Raw genomic sequence first — 21,446 nt, 5'->3', positions numbered from 1 at the left:
TTCTCTAACCTTGGATGGATAGATGCTGCCACCACCCAAGTGCAAAAAAACCCCTTTGGACCCAGGAAGGAGCACTTGGGAATTCCACCCTGTGGATACACTAAAGCTCGCTCACTCGCTCACACACGCTCATGCTCACACGCTGAGAAAGAAAACAAAGGAAATCAGCTGTTCATAGAATCATAGAAGATCAGGGTTGGAAGAGACATCAGGAGGTCATCTAGTCCTGCTCAAATCAGGACCAACACCAACTAAATCATCCCAGCCAGGGCTTTGTCAAGCAGGGCCTTAAAAAACTCTAAGGATGGCGATTCCACCACCTCCCTAGGTAACCCATTCCAGTGCTTCACCATCCTAGTGAAATAGTGTTTCCTAATATCCAACCTAGACCTCCCCACTGCAACTTGAGACCATTGCTCCTTGTTCTGTCATGTGCCACCACTGAGAACAGCTGAGCTCCATCCTCCTTGGACCTCCCCTTTCTCTTACTCCAGTCTCTTCGGGGGCGTGGGTTCGTATCCCACTGCTGCCACAACGCTTTTGGACTATAAGGTGGATAGAAAGTTGGCTAGATTGTCAGGCTCAACGGGTAGTGATCAATGGCTCCATGTCCAGTTGGCAGCCGGTATCAAGTGGAGTGCCCCAAGGGTCGGTCCTCGGGCTGGTTTTGTTCAATATCTTCATAAATGATCTGGAGGATGGTGTGGATTGCATTCTCAGCAAGTTTGCAGATGACACTAAACTGGGAGGAGAGGTAGATACGCTGGAGGGTAGGGATAGGATACAGAGGGCCCTAAACAAATTAGAGGATTGGGCCAAAAGAAATCTGATGAGGTTCAACAAGGACAAGTGCAGAGTCCTGCACTTAGGACGGAAGAATCCCATGCACCGCTACAGACTAGGGACCGAATGGCTAGGCAGCAGTTCTGCAGAAAAGGACCGAGGGGTTACAGTGGACGAGAAGCTGGATATGAGTCAACAGTGTGCCCTTGTTGCCAAGAAGGCCAGTGGCATTTTGGGATGTATATGTAGGGGCATTGCCAGCAGATCGAGGGACGTGATCATTCCCCTCTATTCGACATTGGTGAGGCCTCATCTGGAGTACTGTATCCAGTTTTGGGCCCCACACTACAAGAAGGATGTGGAAAAATTGGAGAGAGTCCAGCGGAGGGCAACAAAAATAATTAGGGGACTGGAACGCATCACTTATGAGGAGAGGCTGAGGGAACTGGGATTGTTTAGTCTGCGGAAGAGAAGAATGAGAAGAGGGATTTGATAGCTGCTTTCAACTACCTGAAAGGGGGTTCCAAAGTGGATGGATCTAGACTGTTCTCAGTGGTAGCAGATGACAGAACGAGGAGTAATGGTCTCAAGTTGCAGTGGGGGAGGTTTAGGTTGGATATTAGGAAAAACTTTTTCACTAGGAGGGTGGTGAAACACTGGAATGCGTTACCTAGGGAGGTGGTGGAATCTCCTTCCTTAGAAGTTTTTAAGGTCAGGCTTGACAAAGCCCTGGCTGGGATGATTTAGGTGGGGATTGGTCCTGCTTTGAGCAGGGGGTTGGACTAGATGACCTCCTCAGTTCCCTTCCAACCCTGATATTCTATGATTCTGCAGACTAAACAAACCCAGTTCCCTCAGCCGCTCCTCGTAAGTCGTGTGCCCTATCCCCCTGATCATTTTTGTTGCCCTCCACTGGACTCTTTCCAATTTGTCCACATCCTTTTGGGGGGGGGGGGGGGAGGGCAAAACTGGATGCAATACTCCAGATGTGGCCTCACCACTGCCGAATAGAGAGGAATAGTCACTTCACTCAATCTGCTGGCAGTGCTCCTGTTAATGCAGCCCAGTATGCTGTTAGCCTTCTTGGCAACAAGGGCACATGGCTGACTCATATCCAGCTTCTCGTCCACTGTAATCCCCAGGTCCTTTTCTGCAGAACTGCTGCTTAGGCAGTCAGTCCCCAGCCTGTGGCAGTGCATGGGATTCTTCCGTCCTAAGTGCAGGACTCGGCACTTGTCCTTGTTGAACCTCATCAGATTTCTTTTGGCCCAATCCTCCAATTTGTCTAGGTCACTCTGGACCCTATTGCTACCCTCCAGCGTATCTACCTCTCCTCCCAGTTTAGTGTCATCTGCGAATTTACTGAGGGTGCAAACTATCCCATCATCCAGATCATTAATAAAGATGTTGAACAAAACCGGCCCCATGACCGACCCCTGGGGCCCTCCACTTGATACCGGCTGCCAACTAGACATCCAGCTGTTGACCCCTTTTAATTAAGTGCACATTAATTAAGTAGGAGGAATATGTTCTCTTATAGTCCATTCATCCAATCCATACTTTTTTAACTTGCTGGCAAGAATACTGTGGGAGACCGTATCAAAAGCTTCGCTAAAGTGAAGATATAATATGTCCACTGCTTTCCCCATATCCACAGAGCCAGTTATCTCATCATAGAAGGCAATCGGGTTGATCAGGCATGACTTGCCCTTGGTGAATCCATGTTTACTATTCCTGATCATCTTCCTCTCCTCCCAGTGCTTCAGAATGGTTTCCTTGAGAACTTGCTCCATGATTTTTCCAGGGACTGAGGTGAGGCTGACCGGTCTGTAGTTCCCCGGATTCTCCTCCTTCCCTTTTTTGAAGATGGGCACTATATTTTCCTTTTTCCAGTCATCCGGGATCTCCCCTGATCGCCATGAGTTTTCAAAGATAATGGCCAATGGCTCTGCAATCACATCAGCCAATTCCCTCAGCACCCTCGGATGCATTAGATCCGGACCCATGGACTTGTATATGTCCAGCTTTTCTAAATAGTCCTTAACCTATTCTTTCACCACTGACGGCTGCTCACCACCTCCCCATACTGTGTTGCCGAGGAGAGCAGTGTGGGAGCTGACGTTGTCTGTGAAGACCAAAGCAAAAAAAGCATTGAATACTTCATCTTTTTCCACATCATCTGTGTCTAGGTTGCTTCCCCCATTCATTAAGGATCCCACACTTTCCATGACATTTTCTTGTTGCTAACATACCTGTAGAAACCCTTCCTGTTGCCGTTCACCTCCCTTGCTAGCTGCAACTCCAGTTGCCACCTAAACAACATATGCACAAACCCCTTAAGACCCCAAAAATCCAATCCTGTTCTTAAAAAAGATAGAAAATACATCTGGAACTTAGGCTTTTGCTAGATTTAAAAAACCCACTTACAAAATTTAAACATCAAAAATAACCTTCTTGAGGTCCAGCTTAAAGGTTACAAGCAAAACAAAAGCATTTGGGGTTAGCACCGAGGAGTCCACAAGGTTTACAAAATAAAAGAAATAAACCTAATCGCATCTTTCTAGACATTTCTGATCTATTTACATATCTTGGTTTCAGATAAGTAGGTTTGAGGTATGAATTGATGCTTTTTCATGTCTGGTTTTAAAGCTGCTTACAGCATTGCTGCTCTGTGTCTCCTCTTTCTGGAGAACACCACCACACAGACAAAGGAAATTTTTTTCACAATTTTAAAAATTCTAGCCGTCCCATTGGCTCTTTTGGTCAGGTGTCCACTCCTTTCCTTTTACCTGTGGGCTTGTTAACCCTTTACAGGTAAAGCAAGTAGAGAACTGCTACTAAGAGGAATTTTATACTTAACTGGCTGCCTGGGTGTCCATAAAAGAGAGCTATTCCTCCCCCTTCCCTCCCCACCCCACCCCCCACACACTTCATTTATCACAGAGGAACTCAAACTTCTGTGTTAGCCTGAATAACATATCCTACCCTGTCACTAAGGACTTGATCCTGCACCCACTGAAGTTAATCGCTTCAGTAGATCTTAAGGGTGCAAGAAATTGGAGCAAGGAATCACTATTTTATTCCCCACAGGGCAAGGCAAGCTACAAATAATATTTTCTTTGCTCAGTCAATAAAGAAAATAGAAAATGTTTGAGTCAGTAGCTATGATTTGGATTAGTAATTATCTAAATCAAAATAATTTGCCAAGTAAAGTGGAAGGTTTCATTTCAAATTTACTGAGTGTATTGTTAATTCTTTAAAAACAAAATACTTTTGCATTGGTTTATCATGTCTCGTTAAAAAGGATTTGTCAAAATAGCATGAAAATTCACGTATCCTTTTCAGTATGCATTTCTGTGGCCTGGTGCTTCCCTTAAAATTTATCCCCTGTACATCTACCTGCTCAAACATTACTGGATTTCTGTCAATGTAGCATGTGAACTTTCTAAGTTTGGCAAGCTTCCAGGCACGGTAGAGGAATTAATATTTAAACTATCCTAATTTTTAAAAATATATATTGTGTGTGTTTAACTACGGAGAATACATGACAGCACAAAGTGAGGGGTAGAATAAAGATTTTATTGGTGTATATTAGAGATAGTTGCATTAGTAGCAAAGCGATGAATGATTACCCAAATCACCCTAAACTAGAGCTAATAAAACATTTTATATCACATCACCCATATTCTGTATTCATTATACCATATAATTTACAGGAAAAAAGTTTTAAAAATCTTTCAGAAACCTGTTTTTATTGATCTTGTTTGTATCCCTTTGCCTGTAAAGCTAGGGTCCTTGGTACAATCAGTCCAAAGGTGTAGGGCTCAAGGAGAGAATGATTTATCTTTTGAAAAATTATCTTTTGAAAAATCTGAAATAAATACAAAAGATCTGATATTTCACAACCCACTAAGCTGAAATTAAAGATCTTTAAAGTTTTAAAAAGTGGGTTCTGAGATTCTTTTCAATGGTCAAATGTACCCATTTCTAGCCTTCATAGTTTGCAATGTATTGGATTTTAACCTTGGGCTAGTGACAGGTTTGAGTGTTGCCTGCCCGTTTCCTATAATATTAGATGAAATGGCATAGCTATGTGAAAAGAAGGAACTTATCTGCTGGAATATTGAAAAGAGAAATCAATTATTTGAAGCTGCCTGAAGGTTTGGCATGTAAGAAACAATTCTGGTAGAGATGAGAGTATTAGTGAGTAGTGGACTGGTAAGATGATCAAAGGTGCATGTTAAAGCAAATGATCATATAGCTCTACAATTTATCACATGGATTTCACTATCACACATATAATATTAATGTATATGCAATCTAATCTGTCATCTCTATTGGTTACCTACAAGGTATGAGACATTTCTGCTGGAAAGCTGAAGGATAGCTCTGATAAAGCTACAATATGACTTGAATACCGTTCAAGTGGGGGAAGCCTGTCATTTAAAATTAATTAATCCACTTTGGCAAAAGTTAGGATACAGGAGCCATTTCCCTGGGATGGAAGTCAGCCTTTCTCTCCCCCTGCCCCCAATGAAATATATTGTTTGAAAATGTGAGCAGGGGTTAATTTTTAAAACAAATGACAGCCAAAAATAAATTGAATGATGTTTTACATATTATTTTCTTTCTTAAGCGTGAAACAATCAATGTTTTGGTCATACACTGTTGAGTGATTGTATTTTTCTTTTTGTTTTTTGCAGGTTGTCTTAGTCTTTGCTCTTAGTATTGGTGCTCTTGTAATATACTTCATAGATTCGTCAAAGTGAGTATTCTAATACATTTCCGTTCCCCTCTTTTCCTAAAGCAAGTATGTGCTTTAAATTGCTCCATTCATCTACTTAAATTCAACATTTTTTATACTCATCTCCTGAATGCAAAGAACTTTATAATAGTGCATAGTCTTCCAGGCTAGTTTTAGGGATGAGGGAAAGATCTTTTGTAAACTATACTGGTCTTGGTTACATTTGGTGCTAGAGAAGGAAAGGATAGAAAATAACATTTCTCTTAGTTTAGAGTATGCATACTGCAGGAAAAAAAAATTCTTCCAGTTGAGACTTTAATTATCCTTCAAGGACAAAAGTAGAATAGAGGATGTAGGGAAGGGAGTTGGACTTGAGAAGTCATAGGCTTACAGGACAAATAACGTGTGTATTTAATGAGAATTCCAGGAATTCCTTTGAAAACTCATCAAAAGACTCTATGTAGTACATAGCATAATTATATCTAGCATTGTTACCGATTCAGATTACCAAATTCTGAGTTTGATGGATTTGTCCCAGGCCATGCAAACTGAGTTTGTAGGATGAGAGTAACATTTCAAAATTTTTTGGGAGATGAACAAAATGTGGTCAAGTGGTGATGTTTCAATTTGGAGAGGTCAAGGTTTCATCATGACCCTGCATCATCATGACATATCAATGTAAACATAACAGTCATGATGTCTTGACACAGGTTAACGTAACCTAACTTTATATCCTCCCCTTTGATACATGTCAGCAGTTCTTTGTGTAGCAAGGACAACATACGTGTGGGGCTGGTGCAAGATTACCTAGGTCAATGGCCTTTCATGAGCCACAGCCCTGGTAAGAAGGCAATTGCAAGGGAGTTAATAGAATGTTATTCAGTGGAACATCCATTAGGGAGGGTATTCCACTAGGGCATCAGTGGTATTTTAAGGCACTAAAACTATGTCAACAGTTTACCACATATCTTTGGGCTTGTTTTTGCTGCAACAGTTAGCACACTTGAGTTACTCCACCTGAACTAGCTTAGCAAAAGTGAGAGCAACCACACTGCAGAATAACGCTTCAGCTACACAGAGTGATTTGATGAGCAGCACAGCGTGATTGGATTATTAGTTGTTGTTGTTTGTTGGATTATTAGTTATTGTAATTCAAGATGCAGCATCCTTAGTGCATTATTAACTGGAACATCAGCAGCCCTTGAGCTAGAGACATCATTCACCCTCCACATCCCCGTTCCTCACAGGCCAGCTAACTCATGTTTAAAGTACCACTTGACTTGAACGAGGGATTTTTGTGTGTAGACAGGAGTTGGGTGAAGGATAACGCTCAAGTTATACCTGGAGCTAACAGTGCGGTGAAGGCAAGCCCTTGAACGTTTGACAATTCAACTAGAGTTTTTATGAGCTTCTCAACCTCGCTAAATTCTCCTTATTGTGTCACCCTGTAAGCTGTGGCCGGTCTGAAAGTAAAAGTGAAGTATCCTTGTATACACAAACTTTACTGAAAAGCCCTGGCAATACTTATATGCACCATATAATGCTTCATTGAAATGGTCAAATTAAACAAGAATGACATGGGTAGATGAAACTGTTACTCCTGTTTTTTAATTTCAGCCCAATTAAATTCTGACTGCAATGGCTGTGCCCCTCCCTGGAGCCCCTCGTCTGTTGTGAAGAAGTACAATACTATAGTATTTCTTGAGTCTTGTCTGCTGAGTTAATTCTAGGCAATGGGCCTCTATAAGTCTGTCTTTGTTTTTTTTCTTTTTCCCTCCAGCAGAGAGAAACTCTGACTTAACGGGGAGATTTGTTGGCGTGTTTATGTAGGCTACCTAATCTGTGTAATATTAGTTTTATTGCCATTTCTCACCTACTGAGGATAGCAGAGCAGTTGAGCTGCAGGTTGTCTCATCAATTAACTCAGCTAATATTAAACTCAGAATTGCAGTTTTCAGCTAACTCAAACCAACAGGCTTTCTATTACTGCATTATTTAAAGGGGGTTTCTTCTATCTCTTCCTGAGGAAAGTAAACCCTACTAGCTTAATTCAGATCTAGAAACTCCACAGTCAGCATCCTGCAGTGAAAAGGTCTGAATTAACTTGTTGCATTAAGAAGTTGATATGGTGTCCATTACAGCAACATGGCACCACAGGGTGTGAAATATCAGTCTATTAAGACACCTAAATGCAGATCTCCAGTACTGTGTGTAGTGAAAGTAATTCAGAGTTTACATTGTGAAAACTCTACTTCTGTTCAAATAGTGAAAAGCACCAGTAACACACTAGAAATGTGCATTTGAACCAATGGTTGATATAAAAACTCTAGGGGGACTGTAAAGGCTGATATACGTGTAAAAAAGGCAACCCGGATGGGGATACTCTGTTAACTTGCACAAGGCTAATCTTCATTTTGTGTTTGTTACACTTCTGCTTCTGTGAATAATGATCAGACGAGTCAATCAGCAGCTAAATGAGGTTGCAAACTTTTAATAAAATATGGTGTTAAACTCATTGTGCCTTTCCATTGCCTTGAACCATTTGCCCCAGCCAAAAAACTCCTATTCAGATTTGTTAGCGCATTTCATCTGCTTCACACTGACTTTGCACCGGTAGAAATGGTACAGGGAAGCAGAAAATCAGGTACATCTCCTGGTTTCCAAATGACTCAGAAACTACTGCACTTTTTTTTTTTAACTAACTCTAAACATCTGTAGGCCTGTTACAGAAACTCAGGGTCATATTGGAGTAAATACTATAACCAAATGTTACAAAAGGCTGGCTAAATTTGACCATTGATATCGTAACATGAGGGAAAGTAAACCTCATGCTTCAGGGTGTCAACTGTGGGAGGGTGTGATGCTTCCCAGGGGTACCTCAGGCTGTGAGGCATCTCACTATCACTTGTCCTTAGTGTGAGAAAGCCTTGTCTGTGTCTGCCATGGGTCAGCTGCCCACCTCCACCAGCCCCTGGCAACAGAAGCACTCCCCTTCGAGGCCATGTAGGCCCTGCTGTCACTCTGAAGATTAGCAATTGGCATGCTCCAACCCTGGATCCTCACTTCTTCTACAATCAGCAATGTATAAGTATGTGGACTGTCATGCCTTGAATGAGTCACTTCACCTGTTTGTGTTGCATTTTTTCCCATCTGCAGTATAGGCATGACTGTCTCCAAAGAGTGTCCAGCCCCTAGTCTGCTGACTAGCACAGTACTCTCAGATTTTCTGCATCTGAAAAAACACTACACCCCAGCTTACCAGTTCCTCCTCCGATCACTGCTCCAGTAAACACACAGCACTTAGATAAGTTTATGGTGAAATTGAGCATGTTTATTGAACATAGCACAAATATTTAAATCATAGCAAGTAAACGCATTGAAAACAATGGTTATGTACAAAATTAAATCATCACATGCATTCTAAACCCTAGGCTTAATTAACAAGATACTCTCATGTTTTGTCGAGTATTACTCACCCACATTCTTGCAGTGCTTTACAGCTAGAGTCCTGTGTGGACACAACATTTGGATCCACATCCATCCATGATCCGCAAACATGCTCCGTGGATATAAAGTGGCTATCCACAGATTTGCAGAACACTGTTTACAGCCAGGCTGGCTGTAACCCTCTTTTCATGAGACATGCATGCTGTCATAGGTGAAACATCCGGTATGTTGCTTTGCACTCCAAGATATCCCAGAACTATCCTTTGTCTTCCTTAGTAAACAAGACATCCCTTGCTATTTGTTTATTACTGTGAATTTCTTCTCTTATAGATTTTGCAATTTCTCAGTATGCGAACAGACACACCTAGCTCTCTGTCTGGATTGTATGCTTTTAAATTGTATGCTTCGCTATGCATGCCTGTTTACCTACTCCCTGAAAGGAACATTTCTTAGGTATGTCACCTCCTGGTGACCTTCCTTAACTCCAAGACCTTAAGAATGTAATTTTCAATATAGATATATAATTCCTTAAATATTATCCATATATTTTGCAATGGGTATGACAACCGGTGGGCTACTGGCTCTTGGAAGAGACTTCATATGTCACCCTTCTGTGAACTGTTATGCAGATATCCAACCTAGGGGATCCCTGTAAAACCCTATGTATCCCTGTTCCCTCTGCCAGTTGGCACCAAGGGGTCCTGGCCTACAGCAGGTGATACTGAATGGTTTAAAACAATACACGTTGGCTGGGTGTTTTATAGGATGGTGGAACTGTCCACTGTCAGATTCATTTTGATTTATTTAATTTTAAGAGCACCTGTTGCCCTAGCAGCAAAGTGCTTTTTAAAAGATTTAAATACATCTCTCATAAGACTCCAGACAGTAAGTACCGTTAAAGAACCACTGCTACAAAAATATTTGTTATAAAACCAATAAAAACTCAAATCAACTAAAAGAATAGGTAAACCAAGCATATCTTTCCTACATCATGTCCTGGAGCTGTGATTGACACAGGTTTTGGTAAATTTTGAGGAGCAGGAAATTCTAGAGGAAAGAACCTTCAGCTAAGTAAGTCATTTCTGGATTTTGTCAGCAAGTGTCTCCTAACTCACCTTGAAGTGATTGATGGTCAGAAAAGGGACTTTCAAAATGCCACCTTCTCACTCAGCTGACCTGCTTCTGGGAATATTAAGAAAGCAAATATGGTTCTGTTCTGACAAAAAAATAAGCTTTTTTTCTATATTTTTTATATTTGTTAGAACTTCATATCCCACATTGCACTGGGAGAGTGAGCTTGATTATATTCTGACTCCAGCATTACCGATCAGTTATAGCCCCTTAAACTTCAGTCAGGGGGAGACAAAGGGATGGAGTAATATTGTAAGAGCCTCAAGGAGTTCTTGAGATCTCCTGTCCAGCCTACTAGGACTATGACTCGCTTCTGCTCTTTGGTCAGGAGAAGTACTGGATCCAACAGGCTGCAAGTCATTTTGGTGAAAAGCAGTCACACCCTAGATGCACGATCCCTGTGCTTTCCTTTGCTAACAAGTACCACAAGTTCTACAGGTTGAGTCAAGGGTCAGTGAGCTTTCATCCAGACCACTGTTTCTGTCAGACACAGGATGAGAAACAAGACTATGGAATCTGGCTTCTCTCAACTGGAGGTGAAGAACTAACTATTATCAGTATGTCAATGACATGGTGGCCTAGAAAAGTTTCTTTGTCTCTATTAGTTAGTGGTTTCACAAACACTGTGAACTGATGTGTTAATGACAGAATGTTGTGACACTTGTGATACAGGAGAGCCAGGGAGCAGTGGTAGAGTGCAAGAGGGGAAATATATAAGCCCAAGGCTAATTAAGGCGTGGTTCCCTGTAGACTAGGGAGGGTGGCTACAGGTTAATTGGGGCACCTACAGTCAATTAAGGCCCTGTCAGGAACCTAATAAAACCCTATGCTTCAGGCAGTCAGGGGAAAGGAGGAAGGAGAGAGGACTCGAGCTTGGAGGTGTGCTATGAGACTTGAAAGATCAGAGAACTGAAGTAAGGGAGACCCTGCCCCAGCAGGGGAGGGAGATGCTCTCCCTCAGCATCTAAGGACTGAAGATACCCCACCCAAGGGGGAAGAGGGTAAGAACCTGCAGGGGTTGAGAGGGGTTGGGGTTCAGAGAGAGGAGCAAACCCAGACCCCTCCCCTGCTTCCCTCCTCTACCACCTTCCTGGGCCACTAGCAGTGACCTTGGCGGCCCAAGAGCAGGGGCAAAGGGTGGCATCTTAGGCCCCCTGCCAAGAAAAGCGCAGGACCCACCATACTAACATCAGCCATCTTGTCACACACTCTACATGTGAGGTGACATCTTAAGAAGCAAGAGCAGTTGCCCAGTATGACCCTCTTGGACCTTTTTGAGGGGAAGAAGGGAGGGCCGTCCAATCAGTCTTGCCAGATTTTGTGTCCTGGTCAGTTAAAAGTACTCATAGCTCTAAAAAAACTGGCATGAACACTTTAGCCATTGCCCACTTTGTCACAATCATGCTTTTTGGAAATCGTGCGGTTGGGAAAGGAGGTTTTCTGCAGAGTGAATGATGCTACTGTCTAGAAGGGAGGCAACTGTAACTGCACCATGCAATTGTGATCAGTCGGGTGTTTGTGCCCAGAGCTGAGTCATTGATTCCCTTTCCTGAGCGGATAGCAGCTGCTCCATTCATTCTATATAAAAGAGGCTCTGTACAAAAAGAATCACAAGGCACTTCATTCTTGCTTGAAGTGGCTGGAACATTATTCTGTACTCTACTCAATGCTTCCTCTTCCCACCTGCTTATTGTCCCACAAAACCAGAGTGTGTGTAGGACCATATTCTTCTTTGCAATAAATGTGTGTAACTCCTATTGATGCCAGTGATGCATGCTTTTAACTAAGGACAGAATTTGGTCCATACACTGAGAAAACAGTAAATAGGAAAATGGCTTGACTGGGATCCTTACTAATCAAATTTAGTCTCATCCAAAAGCTCTCATGTCAGATGATCATGGTTCCACACACCCCTCTCCCCCAGTTTGCTGAATTGCATAAGTAAGACTCCGTTAATCTGGACATCAGAACTTTTAAACACTCTAAACTCAATTTAAATGTGTAAATCCTTTATCTTTGAAGTAACGTGTTCCTAAAGGAGGTGCTAAAAATGTAACCAGCACAGTTATTTTAATCTTCTGGTATAATCATAAAAATGCAAAATTTTTACTTAGAAAAATTAGCTGAGTTTCACGTCCTTTTGATGTTGTATTTTTAAATTGTGTAAAACCAGAGCTTTAAATTGCAAAGGAAAAGGGGTCAAATACAATCTGCTTTAGTATAAAATAACTTAATGTGTTCTAATGCTGGTTCTTTTCCCATTCATTTCCCTTTAAAATTGTTTATGCTTAGTTCTTCAAGGTAAGATATTAATGAAATAATTGTTTACTGTTAGGTGAATGTAGGTTCTCTTCCTGTCCTTAGCTGGTTCTGTAGAGTCTGCTGAACAGACTGTAATAGAATAGAGAGCACTCATGCCAAACATTTGGCAGTTTTGTGTTTAGTCCATGCTTTTTGTATGTAGTTCCCCCTCCCTGCTAGCCTGTATTTGTCTTTCAAATAGTACTAGTATGTTATTAAAGTCTTATTCTCAACATTTTTGTATGCAACATAGCATATTCTGTGTTTTGTTGGTCCCAAAATTAATGGTGAGTTTCTTATTTCATTTCTTATTTTCCCTTCCCACCTTCACCTACCCAACCCTTACTATTTACTGTGAGTGCACTACCAACAGTGTACAGTAGATGTTACAGTAGATGTATGAAACACTACCCAGTATAACAAACAAGCTTCCACAAAGGTGGAAATAGCATCTTAGAGCCAGAGTCAGCCAGAGTTGCAAACAGCAAAAGTACTTGCTGAAGACTCTGCAGTCCTCCATGGATTTTGTAACTTGTGGGCTCCTGTCAAGGCTGAATCCCCACTCTGTCACTCTGAGTGCAGGAAGTAGGGCCTGCAAATTAATACTTGCCACTCCAGGCTTGTATTAAACTCCCAAGGTTACAGCTTCTCTCTGACCTTGGCTTGGTAAACTCTGCCACCACCCAAATGCAAAAACAAAAAGCAAAAACCCACACCCTTTGAACCCAGGAAGGAGCACTTAGGAATTCCTCCCTAAGGAGGTGGGGTACCCTCAAGCCCTTTCACGCCCCCTCCGGGGAAGAGCTGAGAAAGAAAATAAAGGAAATTAGCTGTGGCTATCAGCTAATCAACCTACATGCACAAACCTTTTAGGACACCAAAAATCCAGACCTGTTCTTAAAAAAGGTAAATTTTATTAAAAACAAAAAGGAAAAAATACATCTGGAACTTAGGCTTTTTGCTAGATCTTAAAAGGAACCATTACAAAAATTAAGCCCCCAAAACAGCTTTCTTGGGGGTTCAGCTTAAAGGTTACAAGCAACAAAAGCATCTGGGGTTAGCACAGAGGCGATCCACAAGCCAAAATAAGAAATAAACCTGATCGTGTCTAGCTAAACATTCTGATCTACTTACACATTTGAAGTTCAGATAAGTAGTTCTAGGCATGATCTGATGATTTATGATCATACCTGGCTTAAGCTTTACACAGCATTTCTGCTGCCCTCTGTTCCACTTTTCCTTGGAGAGCAATAGATAAAGGTATGCAGAGTGTCTTACTGACATAGATCAACCCTTATGCCAAGGAGCTTACATTCTAAAAGCCTGTTCCTGCAGCCATTTTCTCATGAGAGCAACCTCTTTAATGGAGTCCCTTTGCTACAAGATCAAGTCCCCAATTAGACTTTCAAAGTATGATCAATGACAGGACAGAAATAGGAGAGAGGATGCAACAGACAAGTCATTTAATTTGCTTTGTATGTTCTGCCACACATTGTGGTGGTTTATTTTGATGCTGTTTTTTAAATTGAAAGACAATATTGCAAGTCTTGCTAAATGGCTATATTTTCACATTATCATGCACTTCCTTAATTAGAATCATATATAAAAGTGCCATTTGGCAATGAGGGCAAAACAGCTGGATCTAAGAATAGCAGTGACATCATGAATGGTGAAATTTATATACATGTACATATAAGGAGGGCCGGCCCACAACACTTTGGCACCTGAAAAGCGTAGCTCAAATGACGCTCCCATACCCCCTCGCTTGGGCCAAAACTTTGAAAGGTCTCAATTCTGCCTTCTTCCTGTTCTACTCCTCTCATGGTACTGCTCTGCTACCTACCCCAATAAAGGAGAACTAACAACTTAAAATGCCTTGTTCAAAAATTTTAAGTAACACTTAACTTTCAAATGCCTGAAGAAGCAAATGTAACTTTTCTTGTCTGCATAGTAAACTATGGCATTTTATCTATTTGAATAATCAAAGTGGTGCTTTTCGTGCTGCCTTGGTTGCAAAGATCTGAACTGCTTCCTGCTGAAGGTCCACAGTCTCGGCCAGCTCATGCTCTGTTGAGATGGTTGCAAGGCCGAACAGCCTCTCCTGTGTCATTGTGGAGCGTAGATGTGTTTTTATTAACTTCAGCTTGGAGAAGCTGCGTTCTCCACTGGCAACTGTTACAGGAAGTGTTAGAAGTATGCGCAGAGCAACAAAAGCATTTGGAAAGAGGGTGGTCATCTTATGTGTACACATATATTCCAGAACAGCCTTTGGAGTTGATCCTGCTGAAATGTATCTTGAAAGGGCTTTCAGTTCATCACCTAAATCACTCGCATCAATATCACGCATGTCATCATGTGTCAACACTGTCTCTAGTGCCCTGCATTGCTGGTGTAGGTCTTCTTCAGGAATAGTGAGGAGTTTTGGAATATCATACAACATTCCAAATATACTGCTGTGTTTCTTGAGCTGCATGAAACGTTCTTCAACTGACTGTATTGCACAGTCTAGCACCTGGTTAAAGAATTCAACTTTGAATTGTTGTTTGGGGTTTCTTATGGGATTATCCCATGCCTCGTAATCAAAATGTCTTGTTCTTTGGTGACTCTTGTATTCTTGAATGGGTGGGAAAATAGCTTCAGTGTGACGTTCCTCTGCCAACTTCTGTGAATTCCTCAGAACATTTTTGAAATCCCTCATCTGACCGGTAAGACTGTAGGTATGACTTTGCTTTGTCCAGTTGTCCATTGCTCCAGATATATCCAGGTCAACACCTTGGAGTGTCTTGCTTACAACATTTATTTCAAACAGTATATCATGCCACAACACAAATCCACACAGAAATTTGAAGTTATGTATGTTTCTGCTGATTCCATTTCCCCCTGCCACTGTTCTCCCACAAATAGTTCCTGTCATAGCATTCTCCTCCATAATGGCAACTATGGCATCATCTATCTTCCTAATTTGGTGTTTGATAGGCTTTATCGCCTCCACTCGACTTTCCCATCATGTGGCACTCAGTGGTTTCAGTGTCAGAGAGGATGTTCCCAGATGTTGCTTCAAAATTTGCCATCGATGAGTTCATGCAGAGAAAATTACAAAGATGCTTTGAATTACATTAAAAAATTCAGAGTAGCAGCCGTGTTAGTCTGTATTTGCAAAAAGAAAAGGAGTACTTGTGGCACCTTAGAGACTAACAAATTTATTTGAGCATAAGCTTTCATGAGCTACAACTCACTTCATCGGATGCATTCGATGAAGTGAGCTGTAGCTCACGAAAGCTTATGCTCAAATAAATTTTAGTCTCTAAGGTGCCACAAGTACTCCTTTTCTTTTTATTAAAAAATTCAGCAGCCTCCCTAGAAGCTGATGCTGCATCACTGACCACCAAGTTCAATGAATGAGAACTGCATGGGACAAAAAAAGCTCGAGGGTTTAACTCTCAGATCCCTGTCTGCACTCCTCTGTTCTTTCCTTTCATGTTGGCACCATTATCTTAGCCCTGACAGCCCATGTCAGCTATCGCAATTCACGTATCTTCCAGCTTTTTAAGAAGCACATTTGTTATACCAGCTCCTATAGTATCATCAATGTCAATAAAGTCTAGAAAATGCTCTCTGACAGTCACCATTGCAGGGACATTTTCACTGGGTTCTGTTACGAAACGCACCATTAAAGTCATTTGTTTCGTGTGGTTGATGTCAAGTGTGCAGTCCAGAATAACAGAGTAATATCTTGCTGACTTCAGATCTGCCACAATCTTCTGTTTGATTTTTGTTGCCGGTGACTGTATGATCTCATTTTGAATTGTTTTTCCAAGGTAGTGGTGTGTGTACATTTCTTGGGTGGTGACTCTTCTTAGATGCTCCTGGAGTACAGCATCAAACTCAGCCATCAGCTCCACAATTTTAAGGTAGCTTCCATTGTTTGGCACGTACAGCTGATCTGAAGTGTGCCATGCAGTGCTAGGTTTTGGGTAGCAAGCATTCTCACAATGGCAATGAGCCTTTTCAGAACATTTTGCCAGTAAAGAGACTCTGGTGCAATCTTCTCTTGATGCTGATCATCTATGGTGGCCTTTAACCCTAGTCTCATCTCAAGCTCTTTCCACCTATGGAATGCTCTCTGGTGTTTTGCTGCCTCCTCATGGCATGAGAGATTTCTAGGCAGATTTTTCCAGTCCTTTGTTCCTGTAGAACCCAATGTGGCTGGAACATTAGACTGGAAGAGTTTGCAACAAAAACAGTATGCAGCATTCTGGGTTTTTGAGATTTCACGCGAGCAATGTGTTGGATGGAAACTTCTATTTTCATTGTCTTTGGGGAACATGAAGTTTTTCACTTACTGTGGCCCATGCAGTACAAATTTTAGCCATTGTAAACACCACCTTTGTTGGTGCTGATCACCTGCAACTGCTACTAAAGTCAATGGGAGTTGAGGTGCTGGTGCTCAGCATCTGTCAGGGTTTGATGCTATATTGATTATGAATGCACGTTTTGAATCATATGAGAATTCAATTTAAAACACTTTTTGTAACTTGCTAGGTTCATTATTCTTGGAGCTCTGTATTTTCTGGGACATGGTTACTGCAGATAATGGTAAAGAATCACAAAAGTTGCATTCTTCTTACACAGATCAAGGAATTTTATTAGAAAAAATAAACCAGCATTAATCCTAAAGCTACTTTCTTATCCTGGCTTCACTGCAGAGCTTCTGCCTAGAAACTTCCCCAGCCACCTCTTGTCTGGCTTCTCTGTAACACATTTAAGTGAAAACTGTACACATCTATCTAGCTGTTGCTATATAAAAAGACACTGATATCTAGCGGAATTGGCTGGGATAAGTTCAGTCTGAGGAACACAATAGTTCTTCATCTTTGGAATTCACTGTCTTGGAGCCTAAGTCTGGTGGCTTCATGCCAGTTGTTTGGCTTTTTGTTTATTTAAAGTAAAGCAAAACTTTGTTCCTTGTTTAGTAGTAATATGAAGTGGAAACCAAGCTTCCATGGGTACTAAGAGTTTTTTTAGAATGTACTTTGTGAAAGAGCAAGTGAGAGCGAAGGACTGAGAGGGAGCTGCCATGCTAGAGACTTGAAGCCTGGAGCAGGCCTGCTAAATGAGCCAACCAGAGGCACCTGACACAAGGAGGGAACCGTAAGAAGCTGATTGCTTATAAAAGGGTGGGGGGAGAAGGGGACTAACCTTGAAAAGCTGCAAAGGAGTAGGCTTTGGGAGGGCAGCAGCAAGCTAATAAGAGAGGTTCTGTGAAGGAACCCTTTTTGCTCATCCAGTCTGAGGTAAGAGCCATGTCCTCAGACAGATTTTTGGGACTCTGAGTGATTGGGGTATTTTCCTGTTTAAGAGTAGCAGCTGTGTTAGTCTGTATTCGCAAAAAGAAAAGGAGTACATGTGGCACCTTAGAGACAAACAAACTTATTTGAGCACAAGCTTTCGTGAGCTATAGCTCACTTCATCGGATCCGATTAAGTGAGCTACAGCTCACGAAAGCTTATGTTCAAATAAATTTGTTTGTCTCTAAGGTGCCACAAGTACTCCTTTTCTTTTTCCTATTTAAGTTTGTTGTGGGGACCCCCCTCCTATGAACGAGTCCAAACAGGCTGTGTCGATGAGACAAACTTATATTAAAGTTCCTTGGACTCTTATTAAAGAAAAGTGCCTCACCAGATCCTCCGTGAGGGGGAGTAGTGAAACTAAAAAAAAAAAAAAAAACAAGTCACCCCTCCTTTGCTCTCGTACATACTGCAATGTGCAATTTTAAACACCAAAGAAGAACCTGGCTTCTTGTTGAATTCTGAGGATTCACATGGTTATTTGTTGTTAGGCCCTAAATTAGAATACAATGAGACAAGCCAAGAGATTCCACTCAACGAATATCCTGTGTGACTGTCCCAGAAGAGAAGTGTCATTAATGAGGCCAGCTCATTCTTTTGGAATAATTCACTAGCAAATGCTTTTAATCTGTGTCATTGCAGGCAATGTCCATGGACTCATTTATTCCCCTGGCTACTGTGGCTATAAAGAGATCTTTTGCATCTCATGTGACTTGCTGTAGTGACTGCTACATATTAAGACAGTTGTTATGCCAGAGAATTTACAGTCTCAATAGACAAGATACACAAAGGACAGGAGAGAGGACTTTTATCCCCATTTTAGAGATGGAAAATGAGCCATGATTTTAACTGAATTGCCCAGGAATTAAGTGGCAGCACCAAGAAATGAAACCAGATTTTCTGACTCTGAGTCTAGTGTTTGTAACCACAAGAACTTTCTGCCTTTATGCATCACCTTTCTTCACAGCCCAAAACCTGTTGGTCAACCTTGCCCAATTTACAGCTTTGATAAACAGAAAAACAAAATAAAACACCACACTATATGAAAGTTTGATCCTAAATCAGGTGAAACTTGGCAGTTTCATCTGAATTTTGCTTTGAGTTTTATTTTTTTTCAAATCCAAAACTCAAACCCAATATCAGACAATGTGAATCCCCATGAAAGTAATATAAAATTATGCACTGAAACACTATAGCTTTACAGTAGTTGCAATGCAGTGTTATGAACACAAGAACATAGAATACCCTAATATTTTTTTATTATTTGTATATTATTTTTATTATTAGCAAGCTTCACAATTTCTACTTTGGATTCATTTGTTATTTTTTTAGGAAGATGAATATTCTGGTGCATTTTATATAACGGTTTTGGGCTAATTTTCCCATTCTGTGCGGCAGTTTCTTTTCCTCTCTGGTGCCCATCCTTGTATCTACCTGTCACCATTTTGTCTGCCCATAGCCATCTACTATGTCTGGATTCCCTTCTGTAGATGGGATGATATTTACCTGTAGGCAGATAGCCCACACAAATACTATACCAATTAAATCCTATTTTGAGCATTTAAGTGGGATTTAAGTGGTGCATAGGCATTGTGCTTCCCAGTCACCCCTATGAAGAGTACCTTTATCTGTAATAAAATTATTCTTTGCCTGATTGCACTTTTGGACCTACACCAAGTGCGCTCTGGCCCATTTTTTGTTTTCGTTTTGAGGCCTGGATGAATATTGTGCTGTATTTTTTCATAGTTGAAATATTAGATATAGCAAGGATGTATTAAACTGCTGACATCTGGCCCTCTAATGTGTTTCAACAAATTATGTTATTGTTGCTCAAAATAGCTGTGACAGTGGCTGTCATTAAAACTTTTGTAAGATTTTCCTTGCTAAGTAGATACACACATCTTGGTATTCCCTATGCTGAGATTGTGATTATATAGGAAATATCTCAGTAATATTAATTGCAAAGATAAGAACAGCCATACTGGGTCAGACCAAAGGTCCATCTAGCCCAATATCCTGTCTTCTGACAGTGGGCAATGCCAGGTGCCCCAGAAGGAATGAACAGATAATCAAGTGATCTATTCCCTGTCGCCCCTTCCCAGCTTCTGACAAAGAGAGGCTAGGGACACCATCCCTATCCATCCTGGCTAATAGCCATTGATGGACCTATCCTAGATGAATATATCTAGTTCTTTTTTGATATATTATGTACTGAACATGTGCATCAAAGAAATGTTTGCACCACCCTCCATGCTTGAAGGAGACTCCATCTCCTTCATATTCCTCCTTAATTCACATCCTACTCCTAGAAGTACAATGCTGATAGTCTTCCCTCTGAAACTGCCCCAACTTTCACACTTGTATTTGAATCCAGTTACATTGTGTCTGTCAATATGAGACACTTCCCTCCCAGTTCCAAGGTAGTTACAATCCCCTCACGTGTTTGTAGAACACTATTTATACCTATCACACTACAAAAAATAATAATAATTTATTTATATGAAAACCATTCCATGCAAATTGTACAGGCTGAATCACTCCACCCATCCTGTCCAGATTCACCACAGTCCCCTGAATTCAGTCTCCTTGTATTATTACCTTTGTCAATTCTAGTAGTTCGGTTAGTGCTGCAATGCCTTTTGTCTGTGACACTCTTGCCACAAATAATTGCACCTTTGAGCTGATGAATGTTGTCCATTGCTGAGCAAATTCAGTTGGATTGCTCACCATAAAGTTAATTCCTAGCATCAGCCTATAATCTCACTAAACGTACAGTAGTTCATTTGAGATACAGTAGGTGTAATTTGTCATATTCAGTGTATAGACACTTTCAGGTTGTATGTAAATGAATCCTTGCTGATTCAGTACTTTCAAATTACTTAAAACTTTACATTCATTTTACGTTGATCCCCATAAACCATAAAAGTGACACACTGTTCCCACCCCAATCCTTGGACAATGACTAAGTGTATAACTTTAAAGGACTGAATCATCTTTTATATTGATTCGGCACCAAATAAGGATTTTCCAATCCTTTATCAGGCTAGATGAAGCCAATTTGATTTTCACTGTATTTGTATTAGTTACTGCAGTGTACCCGCTTGCTTGTTTAGTCAAGAGGTAATGTTCTGAAAAAGGTGCCTGGTCACTCCATAGCTATAATTGTTAATTTTCTGCAGTGCGGCAAGTTTTGAACACACTGTCCATAACCAAGGCTCAGTGGTAACTACTACTGTTATAATTCAGGTCCACTGTTCATGCCAGAAGAGTACACGGTGCAATATGCAGCCTTTGCAGGTAATTAAATGCCAAAGAGAAGCAGAGCCATTTGTTAAGCATAAAAGATGTTAATTGTGAGTGAACTTCAATACCATGAAATTGTTTCTACTATACAATAAAAGGCAAGAGAGTCAACAATCCACAGCATAGGAAAAAATGGAATGCAAAACTCCTTCTCTTCAATTTTTAGTGCAGTAGCAGCTAGGAGTTTGTCATAGACCAGGACCCAGCTGTGCTAGGCGCTGTACAAACACAGAATAAAAAAGATATTCATGAGGTTTTGGATGTTTTTGGTAGTAGTCGCTCTTCAGAGTTTCCATTTGATATGAATTGTGTGTATGGTGAAATCAATGTTTACAGACACTTATGGACAAAAATCTAATCCTTCAAAGTCTACAAATAGCTGTACACCA

The 21,446-nt window shown here is 41.0% G+C and overlaps 1 protein-coding gene across 41 annotated transcripts in view; it reads left to right on the top strand.

Moving 5' to 3' along the window:
• KCNMA1 (potassium calcium-activated channel subfamily M alpha 1) overlaps positions 1–21,446 on the top strand; it is an 835,052-nt gene that overhangs the window by 428,736 nt on the left and 384,870 nt on the right. For all 41 annotated transcript variants that reach the window (XM_043551031.1, XM_043551030.1, XM_043551023.1 and 38 more), the window contains exon 3: positions 5,487–5,548. In XM_043551031.1, coding sequence (XP_043406966.1) covers positions 5,487–5,548 — 62 coding nt within the window. The remainder of the gene's footprint in view (positions 1–5,486; positions 5,549–21,446) is intronic.

This window comes from Chelonia mydas, chromosome 7, assembly GCF_015237465.2.
Source record: "Chelonia mydas isolate rCheMyd1 chromosome 7, rCheMyd1.pri.v2, whole genome shotgun sequence".
NCBI classification, from domain to species: domain Eukaryota; kingdom Metazoa; phylum Chordata; order Testudines; family Cheloniidae; genus Chelonia; species Chelonia mydas.
The sequence above is the reverse complement of the archived record's forward strand: the minus strand, read 5'-3'. Positions and strand labels throughout refer to the sequence as shown.